At 35.3% G+C, this 19,281-nt stretch overlaps 1 protein-coding gene across 2 annotated transcripts in view; it reads right to left on the minus strand.

The window, feature by feature from the left end:
* KITLG (KIT ligand) overlaps positions 1 to 19,281 on the minus strand; it is a 56,402-nt gene that overhangs the window by 26,291 nt on the left and 10,830 nt on the right. For both annotated transcript variants that reach the window (XM_015857839.3, XM_015857837.3), the window contains exon 2: positions 5,090 to 5,203. In XM_015857839.3, the coding sequence (XP_015713325.2) occupies positions 5,090 to 5,203 (114 nt within the window). The remainder of the gene's footprint in view (positions 1 to 5,089; positions 5,204 to 19,281) is intronic.

A 19,281-nucleotide genomic window follows, 5' to 3' on the forward strand; every position in this document is an offset into this window, starting at 1 on the left:
CCTTCATTCTCTATAGGTATGTAACTCTGCTCTTTTAAAGTTCCCCCTACTTAATAAATAAATGCATAAATTAAAAGAGTGCTGAATTATTCTTTGCTTCTTAAAACAGTTTTTACTAGGGAAACATTTTTCATTCTACAAAATTACATTATAAAGATTTTAATAGATATAACCTTACAGAAAATATTACAAATTATTTTTGTCTGTTTGATCTTAAGCTAGTTACAGCTCAGAAGCCTTGATTTTATTGAAGCTCCTTCTTTTTTATTCTAGTTTTTGCTAAGAGTCCAGTATGATGCTAGTGAAAATTCATTTAAACACTTCTGGAAACAAGTTACATACATCTGTCCACAGATTATTTTTCAACATAAAGTTGATTAGGCTAATGACCCACATTTTCAGATACTGCACCATTCTTCACTAGCATAAGTTCAGCAGACTAACCTGACCTATTTTCAAAGCAAGTGTTGACTGAAGCATATTTCTCTCATGTTCTGAAAATGCAGAATATTAACTGAACACATCTACAGCTGTGCTCAAGGGATTTCTATCATTCTACAGACCTATGTGTCTAGTTTTGCAGAACCAGTTCTTTTGTTACCTTAATCACTACTATACATTTATATTATGCTTATATCCCTTCTTCAAACCACCTTCTGTTGGACTCCGTATGCTCTTTCAAGGAGTCAAGCCCAGCCCAAAAGTAGACAGTAATTATAGCAAAAATCTGAGAAGCAAATAAATAGCTTGGATCAAGCTGCAGGCAGTGCAGTTTTGTAGGGAACTGTGGCACCATTTTGCTAATTATAGGGAAAATGCAGAAGTAGTACAGAACAGAGAAGGAAGATGAAAAAAGGACATGGATTTATGCTGCAAATAGTCTTAGTATGAGATATGAAGAGGATGAGAATCTACCAAGAGCTCATCAAGGAGTACCCTTCCTGTAGCCTCAAACAGCTTAACAGAAAGCAAGCAAATATTGAGGAGATGCTACAACAAGAGGGCAAAGCCAGATGTATTAGAACTTCAAAAGCTGATTTAATAGAGCTTTTGAAGACAAAATTAAGAAGCTTGCCATTGTAATCAAACAAAAGAGAACAGCTTGAAGGAAGTAAGTAGAAGATATGTGGTAAAAGCAGTAAAATGAACAGACAGAAGGAAGAAATTAGAGGCTGAAGTCCAAAAAGACTTTTCAGTAGATTGTATTTTAATTCACAAATGGTCTTAAGGATAGGTTTATTTGTATGGATAGAGAGCTACAAAAACATTTGTTCCTACTAGGACAGGAAAAAAACAATGAAGGTATTAAGAGTGGACTTAATAAGAGTTTGTGAAATGACAAGAACTAAAACAGACACCTTTATCGCAGACCTGAGTTCCTGGAGAGATCCTGTATCATTCCTAAACAATGAGGAGAAAAGGCCCAGGAAAAGATAACATTCTGGGGAAATGAAGAGCTTTTAACACTGCTGAGTGGAGTATTCATGCTATATTGAATCTAAGTTGATTTTTGAGTATTTGTGATGAGACATGAGAAAGGTCAATATCCTAAGGTAAAAGATGAGACTTGTGTATTGCTTCTGAACAGTAAATTACACAAATACTGGACTAGACAAATGACTGTAAACAAGAGAGCCTAAAGAACGTGTTGGTGCGGCCAAGAATAAAGCCTTTAGAAATGCCTGCCATATCGCTCACAGCAAATGTGATAAAGATCTACTAAAAGCCTTTGTATAACAATATCACAATAACTAAGGGTAATGACTGTACGTATACCATTAACTCCTGTGAAATCCCCAGCTCACTCTGGGAAATCCTACAGTTTGTTCTCAATGTGGAACGGGAAGAAATCTGTGTAAGACACTGGCACAGACTTTTTGGATCACTGAAGAAATAAGAACCAGAAAGACCAATAAAGAATAAAGACAACTGTCATGGTTTTATGATCATTGGTATTCTACATCATCACATCAAGTAGTGTACTGGGGCATTAACACTTTAATTCCCAGTACACTACATGATGTGATGATGTGGAATACCGATGATCATAAAACCATGATGACAACCATGGTGGTTATTCCTGATTTTGAAGATCTAAATCTTCAGAATAACATTTCTCAATTCAATATATATATATATATTTTCAAAACACAGAAGTGGCACAAAATATTTATAGTTATTTACAAGAGTCATAAGCTCTGCCAAACCTAAATTCTTCAGCAATCATAAATTTGAAATCACAGATTCCATTTTGTATACACTAAGGATATATTTCATATAGCATATGAAAGACATAAATGTAAACCAAATAGTCCTTAGAATCATGTTTAAAAAAATATTGCTATCCATCCATTCTGGAAGCAATATTTTATCTTAATTAATCCAAATAGACATATAGTAAAAATAAATAAATAAATAAATAAATAAATTTTAAAAATGCTCAAAAGTTACTGTTGTCTATGGGTGGTCTTGTCCAAGTATTAGAAGAAACTATAGGCTCTTACTTGTACCAAATGTAAGATTCGCTGTTGAGAAAGCCAAGCCAGTACCTCAGCTAGAAAATTTTAAAAGTAATTCAGGAACTCCACCACAGCATATACACAGTGGCTTATGTAGATATTTTTCAGACACTAATGGAAGTGGAAGGTGGTGAGATGAGGGAAAAATATCACTTAGGAATTCAGGTGGGAATTGTTGCTTTCAGTGATGAAACTTGCATGATACAGCAATGATTTTATAACAGAAATTTCAAAGGAAATTTGTACCAAATATAGTTTTAACAGCCTTAATAATAGGAATAACAGTGTGCTTTTTAGCCAAATAATGTGGCTAGTCAGCATTCTCTGCTACTTTCTGCTTTCTGTTATGAAACTGTCATGTAATGGTATTTTGTTTTAAAAATATTTTATGTATTCTTTTAACATGTTTATATATATTCCTTTCTTTTTATTTTCTCTCAGTGTCACCTTGTCATGGTTTAGCACTTCCAAAAGAAATGCTTGCATCATTATTTTAATTAAAATCAAGAGTTCTTCTAATCAGTTTAAGATACTGAAGTTATTTCAACATTATTCTTTCAATTCAGGGTTCATAGAAATGATTTCTAAATGAAAAATCTGTGCTAAAATTAACATACACAGACAAAACAGAAGTAGAAGTTCCTCAGGAAAGACATTCTCAAATGCACAGTTCAAAACAAAGAAAACCCAGGTGTCTTCTTTTCAACCTTGGCATTCTCTGCATCTGTCTGCTAATTCTCCCAACCAAAACACCTTTGAACCTGTTAGTTAAGTTTCACCCAAGTTTTGCATTCAGTGGGGAAGATCTGGAAGTTATACTAGTCAGGAGGACAATTCAGCATCCTCACCGTGGAGAGGCAGAGGAGTTCAGTCCTATTATATTCTGCTCAGTCTTGGCAGCAGCAAAAGAGCAGTGTGACCTGGGCAGTAATTGGGAGTTTTCTTCCAGGACATGCAGTGCACATGCACCAAAACTAGGTGAACTCCTTCCTAGCCCAAGTAAAAGGGGATTTGATATAAATCTGGCAACAGCACAGTACACTGCTCAGGGAGCCAACATGCCCAGGGGTTATGTGACAACTAGCAACAAAGATGCATGTGAAGAGGGGCGAGGGGACAAGGAGGAGGGTTGGATATGGAAACAGAGCGTTGCACAGATATGTGCAAGAACTGCAGCTGCTGGATGAGACTGGAGGAATATAATAAAGAAAACCATAGTCAAAACAAAAAATAAGTTGATTTTTATGGTATTAGGTTTATGATATACTTTACCTCAAAAGGCAAGTGTGATTGCTCAAGCTGCATTCAATATTTTTTTCTTCTGTCTGTATTTTTACATTCTTCTAGTTTAAACTGCTCTAAAGGGAAAGTTAAAGCATGTGTTCTGGAGATACATAATTGACAGAGTTATTGCCAATCATGTCCCAGACAGTTTCACCAGCACTCAGAGGAGTTTTGCTGTTCTGTAGTGCTTTCAACAGTTTTGAATCAAAGCTTAATGTTCTTTCAAGAGATGAATTATTATTTTGAATAAACATGCCAATACTTCAGACTTATGCCTAAAGGAACTAATGTGAAACACTAAATATTTGACAAGGGCTGTAGAAGACCCCTAGAGACTTGCACTATGAGCCAAGGCACATAACAACACCCAAAGAAAACAAATTAGGAGCACTACACTCAAAACAAATGCAAGAGACGCTAAATTCAGTGTCTGATAACATGAACTCCGGTCTTGCAACTGTTTCTCCACAACAAAGCCTTAATTTTCAGCTGAAGACAATATGTAAATGCAACTATTCTTTTTAAGTGTTCATTGCATATTATTTCTTAAAATCTTTTGAGTTAGATCCTGCAGTACTTTAAGTCAGCATAATCTGTGCCTACAGTGGAGCTAAACACAACTGACTTCACACAAAAAGAAGCAGTTTTTCTGGAGAATGCATTGTTTAACTAAGTTACGTTCAAAATGTACTTAAATTAGTCTGATTCTCACAAGAAGCTGACAGTACTTTAGATTCTAGGTATGAAAAAGTAGAGACAGAAATACAGGATATTCTGTGCAGCCCATTTACCCCTAAGAATGCAAGAGCTGTTCAATCATTATGGCCAGATTGCCAAAAAATACCTAATATCATAATATTTTTTTTATATGACACAATTTCTCATGAACCTAAGGTAAAGACTTCTGGTTTAGTTTAATTTGCCACCAATCTGCTCCTCACATATCAGCAACATAAAGATAGTAATCTTTCATCCGCATAGGAAACCATTTGTTCCCATGGATGTTTAAGAAATCAAGACTTTTGCCAGTTTTTATGTAAGTTTGGAGACTAAACAGCACACATGCCTATCTACTTCAACTTGGTCAATGAACTCTGAAACTATTCTCCATTCTCTGCAACGAAGGTTTTTATTTTGATAAATTGACAGTTGTTAATGGATACGTGTATTTTTAAGTATTCCTGTGATTCTAATCAAGATTTGTTAACTTTCCTTAACAACCTAAGCACCAGTATCCCATGATTATTGTATAACTTGAAGAATAACTTAAAATAACTATTACTTACCAATTTTGCAATATCATTTACGTCATCTGTCACTGGATTCCCGCAGGAACTCTGGGTTTTGACAAGAGGATTAAGTAAGAGTAGTTGAAGACAAAAGCAAGTGAAAATCCAAGTCTGTATTCAATAAAAAGAAACAAATTTAAAAAAATTGAACAATCTCCAAACATGAAATAAAAAACAGTAATAATTATTTTAGTATATGAAGTCTAAATGCAACAATACTTATCAGCTTTCATAAGCATGTACTTATAGTACTATAGTATGGCAAGACTCCACGCAAATGCACTTAATTGATCAATTCTGGAATAAGTGCCTTTAGAGTAATAACGGAAAACCTGATGTTGAGCCATCAGATTGCTTGCAGGGAATCCTTCTGGACTTACCTAGGTAAGCTTCTACAAGGTCAATAGATTTCAAAGAAGAGTTAAACTTTCCTACGTTCTTCATCATCAAAATAAATATATCTAAATGTTCGTCTTTCACCTGATTAGATATGAAATAAACGTATGCCTCTAATGTGATAGTGGATGATAAGGAAAAAATTGATAACAGATAAAAGGTCAAAGTCAGTAATCACAGCCATTACATTTGCATACATATATTGTATGCAAAACCACAGCTGAACTCTGCCCAGACTCCAAGATCTCAAGCAGCAAAATGATAGGTGACATGCCCTCGCCTATCGGGAACAGCAGCTTGGCGTTGGTGCTACCTTCCCTCCCTAAATCCTATTAGGAAGAGTAATGCAATACTCACAGGCTTGTGAGATTCAGCTAGAATGCAAGCTAACTAGAAATATCTGTGATGCACCTGGGTATCTCCTTGGCTACATCTCTTGAACTTCCCTGCCTTCTGCTGTTCCTTTTGCTTTGCTGGTTTTCCACAGAGCCCTGTGCCAAGTTTAAGCTGTAGATCTTTATTTCCAGAATGTTAAAGCATTTAAGTTACGGATAATCAAAAGTTGCCTCGGGCTATGAAGCTGCTTGTGCCAGCTGACTGAAACTGTCAGCAAGAAGTGATGATGGTGTACATTTACTGCAAGCAGAGAATTTGCCTGTGCAGGCTCTCAGGCCTCCACAAGGGCAAGACTGGGACCAGTATTTGCTTCTGCATGAACCGTGATACGACTCAGGTCCATCTTCCCTCTGGGTCAGGCAGAAGACCCACTTCTATCAGCCTGGCCTTCACATGGTACCTTACTCTTCAGTTTAAAACCAGAGCAAATTAAACAGCATGGTTGAAGCTTTCTAGGAAAGCAAAGAGAGAAAATTAGACTTAAAGATCAAGCATCATTAGAGTAACCTGGAGGGACTGAGGAAGCTTGAAGATTATGATCACCTCAGAGCTGTTAAATGATAAGGAAATCTCTCTTCCCTCTCTTAGATCTTAAATATATCTCAAGTAAAACCGATCATTTGTTTCATTAGATTACATCTTCCTGACTTGTTTAGGCAAAACTTCCGTGTGGGCTGCTGCTGGTAAAAATGGTTGGTCCTCCCACCTTCTTCTCTCCCATCACTGGCGAGATGGTTACACCAGTCCTATCAAGGGAGTCAGCTGCTGTCTCTGTTCTCCTGCACTAACCTTCAGGTAGGGCAACTTCTGATTCAGTCAGCTCTAAAGCCATGGGACTGCTACTACCCATGTAGAGAAACAGCAGAAATGCTGGTTATATTGGCACAAATAACACTACAAGAATATATTAGAAGTCATGTGAAATTAGATACTTAATACTCTTGCAAAACCACTATATAATATATGCTTTGCAGTTATACACATATAAACTATCCAAGCTCTCAGGAGATGCTATGAAGCAGTCACAGACTCTGTCTGTTCCTGGCTTTCTGATGAAAGGGTAGTGAGACCTGAAATATTGGTGCCTGGTTCTGCTGATTTTCCTCCTTTTGAGTAATCTGGCCAAGCGCACTTTGTAACTGTTTCATGTTTTGCATCTAGCAGTGATAGGCAGTCTCTGAAAAGACCTTGGAGATCTTGCAAAATTACTCTGTAAGAGCGTGAATCTCAGCAAGACAAACTCTTAAGTGGTCAAGGAAACATTTTCTATTCACAGAAACCACAGAATCAGAGAAAAAAACTGAAGGTGACCTCAGCTAAGAAACTACTTTCCCACTGCAATTTTTGAAACAAAATTGTTATGAGAAAGACAAAAATTCAGGACAGCTAGCTCCAAAAATGGACTGCCTATATACCATTTTAATGTAAAAAAATATATTCTTTTATTTTCAGAATTAAATAGTCACCAACAACAACACTTGCTGAGCATCAGGAAAATTTCTCTTATATAGTGTTGGAAGATAAAGTTCATACCAAAAATCACTGATTTCTTTATTTTCTTCCTCAAAACTAAGTAGCAAAAAGAATTTGGAATTTGTTCTATGACTTGCATCAGTGTCAAAAGACAGAATTTGATGTAACAATTTAAAAATCAGAAAAGAACGAAATGCATTCAATGGCGTTTTTAATATTTATTTTATTTTGCCAGTTCTACCAAGTAACATGAAAACAAGCAGAGCACATTCTAAATAAAATCAGAGCTCTGATGTATCTGGTCAGTTTTCATACTTTTTGATCAAAAAGGGCAGCCTGTACATGAAATTTAAAATCAGTACAAATTTTATAATTATGCAAAACAATAAGAATACAACACATTTTGGCTTATGTAAGCAATATGAATTAAAAACATAGTTATTTTTGTAATTGCTCTTAAAAACAAATGCTTTGCAAATTTAGAGATGATTTGAGGCTTTTCTTGTTTGTTTGCCCTATGTCATCCAACAGCAACAGAAAATCTGATAAATACTCCTAGTTTCAACACATCTATTATCCAAAATCTTTTCATTATTTGCACTTAGTAGAAAATATTTATATTATACATGCCTGTAGGCATACTGTGTGTAAGGGCTGTATAGATCAAAGAGCTAGATTGTGCAGATCAAAGAGCAAGGCCATTTTTGCGTTATTTACTAATGACCAAACCTGCTGTTTGTGCAAAACTTGAATAGACTGAATTAAATCAAGGACAGAATAAAAGGGAAGCTCAAACAGCTTCATAAACAGAGATTCCAGTTTTACACTTTACTAAGCATAAATGAGAGTTACCCACACAGCAGTCATAACATTTCCATATAAAATTGCTTCCAAGCTAAAATGGAACTTTCAAAGCTGGCCACAGAATTTACGCACACAGCATCTACTAAAATTAAGATGAAGATATATAGTAAGCAGGAGGCATCTGTACACTAAAGGGCTTTGCTCTATTTTAGGCTCAAAAATGAGTTTTTCCAATTGTTTTCATGTTCTGAAATCTCTTAAATAAGCTAAATATTTAAGTTGCCTTTAGAAAACGGAAAAATAATGATTAGACCAGTGAGAATAATTCAAATGAAACACTTATCTTACACACTTTTGATCATTCTGCAAATGATTTTTATTATTTCTTATATGCCACAATCCATAACTCAATTTAAAGCATTTTAGAGACCTAGATTGCAGTCTAGAGTGTTGAAGCTTTTAGTTGTAAATCAATAATATTTCCTTTTTGGTTGTTCAGTGATACTGTAATTCACTTCTGAGCATTGACAAAGGCTGAAGAATGAGTTCTCTTGTAGCTTTTCACAATATGTTATCAAAGATACTCAATTACTCTGGTTAATGGTCAGCAGACTCCTGAAGTGGAAAAGCAGCAAGAGGAAAGCCCTATTACTAAATAAGCAAAGCACTGGAAAGTCTGGATATTTCCAAATATCTAGTTCATACTGAAAATAATTATAACAGATCAAATCATCAAAAATGAATAGAAATAACTAAAAGCAAAAATAATTGAGCACAAGAGAGAATAACTGTGTGGATGAACAGATTCTTCATTATACATTTTTTTCATTAAGATCAAGTTAGCCATGGAACTTTTCACTCAGTTTCTTGAGCAAACCATCCAATTAACCACAAAGAAGACACAGCTGCAGCAGAGGTATCTGATGGTGTGGAACAAAATTCACTCTAAGCCAAGCTTTCTAAAATTTCTTTTTATTTCTAGGGTAGAATATCTCTCATTACCTCCTCATACAGTGTTTGCATGCCATTTTGCTGCTTGTGAACCTCTGCTACAGACATATTGGTTTGTAAGTCATGAACTAAATAACTAATTTAATGTTCATATTTACATCTTAACAAGTTTTTGTAATAACGTCCAAAGAGAAAATGAAAATAGAGTGTCCAGAATCATGAGTAAAATAATTACTTCATATGTCTGATGATCTACTTAGTTATTTCTAAGACATAAAAATAGGAAAAAAATGTCTTTAAACAATTACGAATTTTGAGTCAGTATGAAAACACAGGGAAGTGAATGAAGAGCATTTGTATAATCCCACTTCCCATTTCCATAGTATTCAGTGGTATCTCCACCCATGCAAATGGTAGCACTAAGTAAATCACTTTAAGTGGGTGTGCTAAAAGTTGTTGCTAGGTGTTGCTCAAGGCTCAAAACAATTCATAAGGGGTGAAAAAAATGTCATCTACCCAGGAACGCCTAGTTCTGAAAGCAGTTAAGTATTTTGGGAAGAACCTTTGAAGTGAAAGCTTCCTATGATGAGTTTTCAGATTTCCAGAAATCAGCTTCAGTGTAATTAGAAGAACCACTGCACGAAGTCCATGCACCAAGTCCACCATGCAACCACCACTGTCCTTCAGAAGACTGAATATTATAGCCTACAGATTAGAGTGGTAACTAGTGAGTGACAGATGTAGGTTAAATTTCCACCAGACAGGGTAATTCCAACTCACGGGAGCTGTGATCTGTTCCTATGGTACCTACCTCCTAATTACTACAGGAGGTACTTTCCCACCTGTGATATCTTTGTTGTTAGACGGACCAATATTTCTGACATTTACTATTCAGAAGATTTATACATTTATACTAGCAAGCCATTACTCTGAGGGAAAAAAAAAAGACGTTCGGCACGCAGACATCAGAACGTTTATGTGTATCCTTGTCTGGCACATGCTCCTCCATCTGGGTACCCTGACTTCTGGGAAGCTCTGCAGTCAATATGTGAGTTTTCTTGAACAACCTTTTGGCAGTCCATTGAACAAAATGGAGCCTTTCTCCAGCCAAGTGAGTCACCCTGCTGGGGTGAGACAACTACAGTTCTCTGGATCACACACTAAATGCTTTGTTATTATTACAAAAAGCAGATACATACTTTTCTAGTAACTGATATTAATCTTCATTGTTTCAACAATGATGTAGTAGGGAGAATGATGACAAAAGTAAACAAAATTCATCAGGGAACATCAATGCAACTTACTTTTATTCTGATTTAAACAGCAGCTTGAGAAGGACAGTTACTTTTGCAGAGTAAGCTGTGGAGCATTTTAGATGTGAAATATTTGAATATGTATTCAGTTACATACAAAATACAGAATACTTTTCTACAGAATTTTGACTAATGTCTAAAATGTGCAATATAAATGTATTTCAGTGTAAATATGAAGGAAAATAATGATTCGGTGTTACAAAGGTAAGCAAGCACTGGTGCCCTCTACACTCAGATGAGCTGAACGGGTCACATGCTCTCACAGTTATTTCATCTGTCCAGCATCCTGTATTTGAATTTCCACAGCTTTTAAAACCATTAAGCTCTTTCCCTAACCTTTGCAGGACTGTTGGCTTTCCAGTGGGTGACTTCTGGAAATGGCAACTGACAAGACTGGTATCTCTGGTCCATGTTGTGGCAGAAAACCAAGGTGGCATTGCTGGACTCTACTAGTCACATGCAAAAAGAAAATGCCATTTTCTGTATCCAGATGCTTACAAATCTCGTTCCTTTCTAATAACTTAGAAAGTTATTGTTAGTGAATTAGAAATCACTAATCAGGTCAAGGGACAAAACTAGTTGTAAACCTCCTAAATGCTAGCATAGGATTACTTTTTGTTCATTATATACTATCTTCATCCGGGAAGATAAAGTTTTCCCAAGTTCTTCACTTTCTGCACATCTTTTTTCCTGAGATAGACACATTTAAGTTATGCTGTCTTACTCCTCTGAGAAAATGATGAATGATGTAGACTTCATTTCCTGCAACCTCAGGCCTATTGCTATCATCCTCTATCCTTTCCATCTCTCCTTGACAGATGCAGAAGCAGCAGGCTACTCCAGTCAATATGCTGTTGTTGCACTTAGTAAGGCACTGTCCTGCTGTGCTTTGGTTTGTGTGTTTCAACTAGAGCTGAGATGGACATTATAAGCAAAAAGTGAAGATTGTTACAGAGTTTCCACTGAAAATCAGTTTAATCCAAGTATTTTGTAATTACATTTGTTAGACTATTAGATAGTGTTTCCAATGTGTGAACTATTTGTTTCCTATCCCTCTGAGGATACCAATGTAAAATATTTCACTGTTCCAAAAATGTTGGCTTTAACTCTTAAAAAGGTATTATCTGTTCCATAACAAATTTTGTCCACTCTTTAATCTCACTTGACAATCAGGGACTCAGGCAGTTCCCTTGTATCCTAAATCTGTCCTGGATGACAGCCACTTTCTTTAGTTCCCAAACACTAGGAAGTGAATTTACCAAGAGACAGGTAATGATAAATGGATTTTGCCTTTGAAGCTTATGTTAACAGTGTCCATATAAAGATTTACTGATTTTCTCCCATCAGATGGCATTCTAGTTCTGCCAAGTACCAGAAGTTCTGCAGACAAGAAAGCTTAAAAGGGAAGAAAGGGTTTAAAAAATAAAATAAAATAATAATAACAATAGCAAGTGAAAGAAGAGCTGTTGCAGGCATTTTCTACAGGATCTTTAATTCTTACTCTCTGCTACAAAGTGTGATGAATTTGGATCAGCATAACTAATACAGGAGTAGTGAGTGGTTCAAGAACAGTAAGGTAGTAGTAAACAAGTACAGAGAAAGTATTAATGATTTTGAAACATGGCATAAAATGAAACTCATGTACATAATTAAAATGTCTCTGTCCTCCCTAATGGCTAATTAGTTATATCAGATAAAAAAGATTACAAGTATTTTGTGCACACAAACTGTCAGAAACTGAAGTGAACTACAAATTTGAAGGGTATGAACTTGTGAAAAGTGAAAATTGGGAACAACAAAAAAAAAATTCTTACACAAACTTAAATAGTTTAATAGAAATGTAATAGAAATAATTATAGTTCAACAGAGACAGAAAGTTAGATGTCAATACAGTTAAGATTGTGTGTTTGATCTACCTACCTTAATTGTACTACTTCCTTAAAATTACAAGCCTAAATGTGATTAAAGAACACTGTTTGGGTCAGTGAAAGCTGTTTGCATAAATTATATGGTTTTTTTCACAGGACTGAGTTCCAGCAGCTTATCTCAGTCCCTGTAACTTTGTGAAGATCTTGTGACCAACTTCAGGCAGATCCGTTCAGTTTGCAGTCCACCCAGTTAGCCCAAGCATATCATAATAGGTTACCTGTATTCTAAGATAGAGGGATAGATCTAGACAGTCCTTCCAACAGGTAATAATAATAATAATAATAATAATAATAATAATAATAATAATAATAATAATAGCACTCCTGGAGTGCAATAGCCCCAGGGCAGTTGTCAGCTATCAAAGCACCTGTGTGCCTCAGGTAACTCCTGGGGTAGGCACTACTCTAGTAGAATGCTGTGATGCCTCATTCATTTGATATCACAAACAGCTGACGTTTGTAATCAAATCAGGGAAGGGACCCACAAGGGTCATCAAGTCCAGATCGGGGCTCCACACAGGACCACTGAAAATTCTCTTTTCCAACTCTAGCAAGCTTGGTGCATTGCAGAGCTCATCCCATTGCCTGAACGACCCTTTCCTTACTTCCAACCTGAACGTTCCTTGAAATGGCTCCATGCTGTTCCCTCAAATCCTTTCACTGTCACCAGAGAGCAGAGCTTAATGCTGTCCCTCTCCTCCCCTCATGAGGAAATATATGCTGCCTTGGGACCTCCCATCACTCTCATTTCTCTGAGCTGAACAAATGAAGGGATGATAACCACTGTTCATACATTCTGCCCTCTAGACCCTTCACGATCTTTATAGTCCTCCTTTAGACACTAATATTTTTCTGACCTTCTTATGTTGTGGTGCCCAATACTTCACACAGAGCTCAAGATGAAGATATGGCAGCAAAGAGCAGAGCAGGACAGTTCTTTCTGGATAATATCAAATAGAAAGTGTGGAGAAGTGGGAATGGAAGCAATTATAAAACTATTTTTGTCTGAATTCCAGATCTTCACTATTCTGGTGACTCTTGTACTTTCCAGTTAGCACGTACCAATGGCAATTTGTATCAGTATGTTCTCACAGCAACACTGCTGCTTTGCTTACACAGTTATACCTGTATCTATTTGATTTATTCCCTTGATCTATTTCTTCTGATCAACATTCTCTGAGTCCCTATTCTGCCTAACTTCAAAAAACCAGACTCTTGGAAAACAAACATGTGACTCACTTCATCGTACCTTCTCCAAGATCACAAAATGTATTGATTTATTCTGTATAATGCCTTAGTTTCACGGGCTCTTCTCTACAGCAGATGTGAATAGCGAATTATTCTACCTCTCACAGAGCATCATTGCTACAATTGCACTACCCAGCCAGGTGATTACTTATGAAGAAGATCTAACAACTTAAAATCAACACTTTATGTCATGTAACTTTTAAATGGGATTTTTCCTTGTTAGTCAGAGCAGTTTCTTCTATTGATAACAGCAGCTGACATAAAATGTATTCCTAATTTACTCATACAAAAGCTAGTTTCTTTGGATATATTCCAAGGCAATAGCCCCTGCAACAATTTAAAAAGGCCTGGAAAAGGCCTGTGCACTAGAATTGAGTGTTCATTTTGAACTTAGTTTAAGACTTAGTTGCTAACTTTAAATTACTATGTAATGCATTTCTCCCATGGAAAATGTTGTTGAAGAAGCTAAACTTGCATTTAGAAGATATTTAGTTAAAATAAATAAATAAATAAATAAATCATACATTTGGGCAAACCTGTGGTGAAATGTTCCAACAGCAATTACAACAAATCCGGATCTTTGGGGGAATATTTTTCCCACCTTTTGTTGCTGTTTTTGTTTCTTTGTTTGTTTGTTTTCTTCCATCATAATCAGTGATACTTAAGCATTTGAACGTATGTAAGTAATGAAAACTGATACTCTTTCAGAATTCAGAATATACTTTAACAAGTAGTACCCTAAACCTACATGATTACCTTGGAGCATGTAACAAGGCTGAAAAGTATTCTTGCAACATTCTATTGCAGGATGAAGGAGTATCATTACAAATCTCAGCTGTAGGAACTGGGCTCAGGTCATGTTCTTCTGCAGTGAAACTTTAGTTTCTACTCTACTCTATTATTATTATTTTCTAATTATTTTTAATCAATAAATTTACCATAATGCCCATTCATGATGTACCTATATGGTTCATAATTTAGAAAAGCAGTTTTATGGATTTTATAGTCTTTTACAATCTTGAGTGGTTGTAAAATTGATGCTACATTACATCAAAAAAAGACATAGCATGCTACAAATGTGAATAACAAGAGGACAATTTAATGTAGTAATGTATATTAGATATTACTTGAGTTTTAAAACAAATAAATAACTCTTTCCACTTCATGTTCTGTTTGCAACAAACCACCTGTTGTTAGAAAATGAAGTAGGCCTGTGGCCCCATAATCAGCCACTGCAGACTTTTAAACAGAAATCTATAGCAATTTTATAATTTTTTTAGTTATTGTGGGTTTTGTTTTTGTTTTTGTTTTTTTTACAAAAACTCCAGGAGGTTTCCAGAAGATAATGTTTCAGAAAGAAAAATTAAAAGCCCCTGCAGGCAAGCCATTTAAAAGCCAATATGCTAAAAATCAACAAATGTGAAAAATGGAAGCAGCATCATTTGGCTTTGCTGCTAAATTTCTAAAACTATCAGAAGAGGCAGTAAAAACCCTGCGGACTTTAAACATGTTGAATTTATTTGTCATGACAAAAATCCTATTGTTGTTTCTTCATTTACGTAGTGTTTCTTGATGTGGTAGTTAGCTAAACAGAAGGTCTGTCATGATACCACCCAGGGAAATGTCTAAGTTTAAACTTTATCATTCAAAAACTTGGAACATATGATTCCACATTTGTCAAAATTCATCAAATGAACTTTCAGTGAGCCCATCAGAAATGACACTGCCAGGCTTATGCTCTCCCTGGACCTATTTAAATCTATTCATTTTCAAGTTTCTAGTAGATCTTGGTTTTGTGCTTCTTCCTATCACTGAACCTGACAAACTAAGCTGTATTCATTAGGAATGTTCCGAGAAATGTTTAAGAGATTCATGCAAATTTATCTCAGCTGTTTCCAAATAAAACTGAGCAAAACAAAACCAGAAAGTCATCTTCTGGCTGGAAAAAAAAAGAAGAGAAGAGAAGAGAAGAGAAGAGAAGAGAAGAGAAGAGAAGAGAAGAGAAGAGAAGAGAAGAGAAGAGAAGAGAAGAGAAGAGAAGAGAAGAGAAGAGAAGAGAAGAGAAGAGAAGAGAAGAGAAGAGAAGAGAAGAGAAGAGAAGAGAAGAGAAGAGAAGAGAAGAGAAAAGAAAAGAAAAGAAAAGAAAAGAAAAGAAAAGAAAAGAAAAGAAAAGAAAAGAAAAGAAAAGAAAAGAAAAGAAAAGAAAAGAAAAGAAAAGAAAAGAAAAAAACTTTTTAAACTTCAGATCTTGAATTCAACTCAAATTTCTCTTACTCATGAATGCTACTAGCAAATCATTCTACTTTGAAAACAAACAAACAAACAATTAAGTTCTTACACAGCTTTTTAATACCTGTGTAACTTTAATCAGGTGCTTTTCTATGCATAATCAAAACCATACTGAAAGATCTAGCGTTAAGGTAGTGATCTATGAACGAATAGCACAACCTTACATTTATACTGCTATTAGAATACAAGGAAATTAAATACCTATCTTTCGGGAAAAGAATATTTACCTAAAGTACTACACCAATGGATGAGGTTAATCTCAAATGCCTTGAAGTTACAGCTTCTGTGACTGTAGACAACTGACACATCAAATTAGAAACTAATCTTCAAAACATTTAAGTATGCTTGTAAGACAATTTAAGTACTGGGAAGGCAATAAGCCATTTACCTCAGCAAGCTGGAATTACAAATACATTATGCCCTGTCTTAAAGCCATTAACTTGGACATTAGTAAGATCAATTGCTTTTTTTTTTTTCTTTTTCTTTTTTCAATCTAAATTGAAAACACTTCCATATGTCAAAAATATCTAAGCAATTATTTCTCCAACTGCACATTTTCTTATCACATAAAATGATCATCAATTCCTTTCTAAAGTTTTATTAAAATGTATTGTGACGCTGTTAATTTTAAAAGTTTTCTTACATTACTTCCATGAGACATATTTGTTTTACAGAAAGCAAATTTCCCAAATGACCCACTTAGGAATTCAAAGCACTATATAAAGTCACTTCAGAACTTCAGAATGTAAATTGAAAATGGCGAAAAGTAAGGGGATGGGACTGATCTTTTTTTTTTTTTTTTTTTTTCCCTGTAATGTGAGGAGCCAATGTCTGCAACACTGCATCAAAAACTCAAGTATATTTTCATTTCCTCTTCATTATGAATTAGTGGAGGAAATACTTTGTAATATTTCCCACTGATTTAAGTGTTTCTCCTAATTATTATGAAATATTATACATTCCTGTATTTTTCAGGGATGTTCAGTGGAAACTCAGTAGCTAGATCAATGCAACATGTCAGCATTGCATTAAATTTTGTGAGTTCTAACCATTCATAGTCACACGCTGAAAGAAAATCTTTCAGTATAAATGTCTCAGTTGTCATTACTTCAGTAATTGGAGTTCATTTACAATATAATTCAAAGGGTTTCCTTTTCCCAAAACTACAGACTGAATTGTTACAGATGGTAATTTTGGCAGATGGTTTTATATGAAACTGAGTTTAAAATTAGGCCAAAACTGACTTGTACAATTGAAGGAGGGAAGATTTGGAAACTAAGAGGTGTCAGATTTGTGCACAATCAGTCTTGCAGTCACAGTTACAGAATATATTGCATGTATGAGAAATATCGCCCTAATTGCATGAATTAGAATATACAAAGCTTTCATAGTCACAGTGTAAACTAATGTAACCACATCTTTTAACCTACTTAAGTGTATAAAATTTTTAATTCAGTGGGAGATAATGAGATGGTTTGAAGCAATATTACAGCTCTGCCCTGTTGCTGTAAGAGAGCTGTAAGCATTTCCTTTTCTGTAGCTTCTCTTGCTCTGACATTCATCCGACCCTTCACCATGTCCGTAAATTCAGAATCAGTGACCGGCCAGTTCAGCTCAGAGACAGAAAACTAATCCCTGAGGAATGAGTGGAGGCATAAAAGATGTGCAAGGATGAGAAGTCTGGAACTACTCCTTTTGTTACTAGTGACCCTTTTGGGCTGACTTCTATCAAGCTGCACTTCAAGTTACATTACATCTGCCATCAAAAAGCTTTCCAGACAAGTGTGAAGGTAGCATAGCCTGTTATAGTATCTTCTGACTTCCCACTATATTAAGTATTTCTTTGCTTCTGCAATAACGAAAAGATCAGTTGCATTCAGTAATCACTGTCCACTACTTCTCGCCTATTACTCTTTCTAGACATCTCTCTCAGTAGTTATTTGCCCTCAGCTTTCTGTTCCCCTCCTCATATGTATTGTTTCCATATAATATTTTTGTCCGTTTTAGGACTACCATTTCAGTACTATTGGTTATTTATACAGTGCACAACCAGGGCTTTGTTTAAGGTGGCTGTCCCTCACTATCATAAAAATATTACGCTTCTTATTTTTTTCTTTTTGCTTCCATTACATTCCAGTATCTTGGCTGATTTCTTCTACAACAGGTAAAATAAAGAGAATTTTCATCCTTTTTTGTTGTTGTTGTTGTTGTTGTTTTTCCCCCTGATCAAGTGTAACTACAGATACATTAGGAGAGAGCTTGCAAGTATTTTTTGCAACTAATGAAAACTACTATTATTAATGTACTTAGTTATTTCAAAATATTCTTTCCAAAATGCATCCCCCTTACACTTCAACACAATGAACTCCACTTGCCATCATGCCATCTGTTCTTCTATCTTCTCTAAACCTTTTAAAAGTTCCTCAGAATCTCTTTCAATATCAATTAACCTGAGTAATTTATGTAGTCTGCACATGTTGTCATCAATCTGTGAACCCTTCTTCCAGACTGAACAATATGAGGCTGTTAACAATTAAAGAACATTAACTCTTAAATTTTTGCCCTGCATCAAATTAACAATACACTTTGGTTTATGTCCCTGCATGATTTTTTCCTCAGGGTTATGATCAGAGAGACACAACGTAGGGATTGTTAGTTTTCTTCCTAAACCTTTTCTCGGAGAGAAAATCTAAGTAATTTGCTTCAGTACTTTCTCATTATTCGCCTATTTTGAAACACAATGAATCTTCGTACGTTAAAATCAATTATTTTACAGGAGCTATGATTTTCTATTCTTTTTATTGAGCTCTTAATATAGAGTTCCTACCTTCCTACTATTGACTGATCTAAATACAAAGCTACTGACAACACAACAATAGAGTCAAGCTGTTAAGAAAAAAAAACTTTTTTAAGATCTGGACATATTCATTAACTCTGAGGAAATGAAAAATGAGAAAATGAGTTAAGAGTTTTTGTATATTTAAGAAAATTGAGAAACAAACAAACATCAACAACCAAAAAAAAAAAAAAAAAACCCACAAAAACCAGGATTACTTATTTGTACCAAGTTATGAACTTCTTGTCTTTACTGCAAAATTAACACAAATTGTAAGTTATAGCCTGACATAAATCCTAGAGCCTTCCACACAAACTATAACTAATATTCAAGTGGTTTGATGTGTTTGGGTTTTGTGTGTATGCATGTTTGGTTTTTTGGAGGTACTTCTTGGTTTTGTTTTGTGGAGTGAGGCAGGTGAAGAGACATTGGGGCAGCAATTATGTTGTACAGTCTAACTGCTAAATCCACAGTCTCCTATGTTTCCAGTCAGACCAGACACATTCCTCCGATATATATTTTTATGCAGGTAGAACCTTTCCATTTAGAGCAAAG

This window comes from Coturnix japonica, chromosome 1, assembly GCF_054131305.1.
Source record: "Coturnix japonica strain WE chromosome 1, WE-NBRP24, whole genome shotgun sequence".
Taxonomy (NCBI): domain Eukaryota; kingdom Metazoa; phylum Chordata; class Aves; order Galliformes; family Phasianidae; genus Coturnix; species Coturnix japonica.